The sequence below is a fragment of the Bison bison genome, unplaced genomic scaffold (assembly GCF_000754665.1).
Source record: "Bison bison bison isolate TAMUID 2011002044 unplaced genomic scaffold, Bison_UMD1.0 scf7180017860338, whole genome shotgun sequence".
In the NCBI taxonomy this organism is placed as follows: Eukaryota; Metazoa; Chordata; class Mammalia; order Artiodactyla; family Bovidae; genus Bison; species Bison bison.
In genome coordinates this window covers 9,418-10,833 of record NW_011490910.1, presented here as the reverse complement: position 1 = coordinate 10,833, position 1,416 = coordinate 9,418, and the positions used below count along the sequence as shown (strand labels likewise).

Genomic DNA, 1,416 nt, shown 5'->3' with positions numbered 1-1,416 from the left:
TGACCCAGAGTCCAAACCTTGACTTCTGCACTAAAATTCCTGTTTAGACCCTGGTGACAGGAGAGTCTCAGGGGGTCATGATGTGAGATATTCCAAGAGGGACAGGGTTTCCTCTTGGTCACCATTTTACTCTTGTCCTGTCATGTCCCATCAGAAAGGTCCTGGACCATCGTGACAAGGTATATGAGCAGCTGGCCAAATACCTTCAACTGAGAAATGTCATTGAGCGACTCCAGGTAAAGATGCCAGGGTTAGGTACTGTCTTTTTGTGGGCAAAGGAGGGGGAAGAGAGGAGATACCCAAGACCAAAACCTGTCACCTGACCTAAAAGTTGACCACTGATCCCTACCTCTTTTTCCCTGGCCCCACAGGAAGCTAATCACTCGGAGTTATATATGCAGGTGGATTTGGGCTGTAACTTCTTCGTTGACACAGTGGTGTGAGTGTCTACCTGCCCCTCTGAGCCCACAGGGTTCAGCTTCCCTTTTCCTTCATTCAACAAATATTTTTGTTAGTATTTGCTATGAACCCGACACTGCTCGGTGCTGAAGATGTGACAGTAAATAAAATAGGACAGATTCTCTGCCCACCCTTACCTTCGGTTTGGGGAAGATGTGGGGTGGGGAATAAAAGAAATGTTAAACTGTGTAGTATGCTAAACAGTGACAAGGACTTCTCCACTTCCTATCACCACTGTTTCCTTAGCCCAGACACTTCACGGATCTATGTGGCCCTTGGATATGGTTTTTTCCTGGAGTTAACACTGGCAGAAGCTCTCAAGTTCATTGATCGTAAGAGCAATCTCCTCACAGAGTAAGTCCATTGCATGAGGATACTGTCTAAAACACCACCATTTGTAACCCTTCTTCCCCCTTTCACCCTGGCTACCTGGGATGGTACCTAGGAACCACTTTCCCCTCTCTCTAGGGGAGAGAACAGTGGGGATGCAAAGCTTAGCCCCAGGTGTAGCACATAATAAGTACTCAATAAATGGTCTCTGTATTGTTCACTCACACAAAAATTTATTGGGCATTTGCTGTATGCCAGGCTCTGTGCTTGGTGTTGGGGAGGCAGCATGAACAAGACAGAAGAATTCCTTGAAAGCTTATATTCTACAAGGGCTATAACTGTTACACATCAGCACAGTTTTGACCAGATCCTGGAGGTCTCAGTCTGTATATCAGTAACAGTAAAACAAGTTACCTCTGACTTCACCTCCTGCTAATTTTCCTGCTCATTCACTGTGCTCTCATCACACTAACCTTCACAGGCTTCTTTAAATGCCCACAGAGTGATCCCACCTCAGTACAATTGCAGTAACTGTTCTCTGTCTGCCTACAGCACTTTCCCCTCTGATACATGCATGGCTTCCTTTCTCCTTATTCACTTGAAGTCTTGCTTAAATGTCACTTCCTA

At 45.7% G+C, this 1,416-nt stretch overlaps 1 protein-coding gene across 1 annotated transcript in view; it reads left to right on the top strand.

The window, feature by feature from the left end:
* Positions 1–1,416, top strand: part of UXT (ubiquitously-expressed, prefoldin-like chaperone) — a 6,885-nt gene that overhangs the window by 1,326 nt on the left and 4,143 nt on the right. Inside the window, exons 3-5 of the mRNA XM_010831951.1 lie at positions 155–236; positions 372–439; positions 706–813. Of these exons, the coding sequence (XP_010830253.1) occupies positions 155–236; positions 372–439; positions 706–813 (258 nt within the window). The remainder of the gene's footprint in view (positions 1–154; positions 237–371; positions 440–705; positions 814–1,416) is intronic.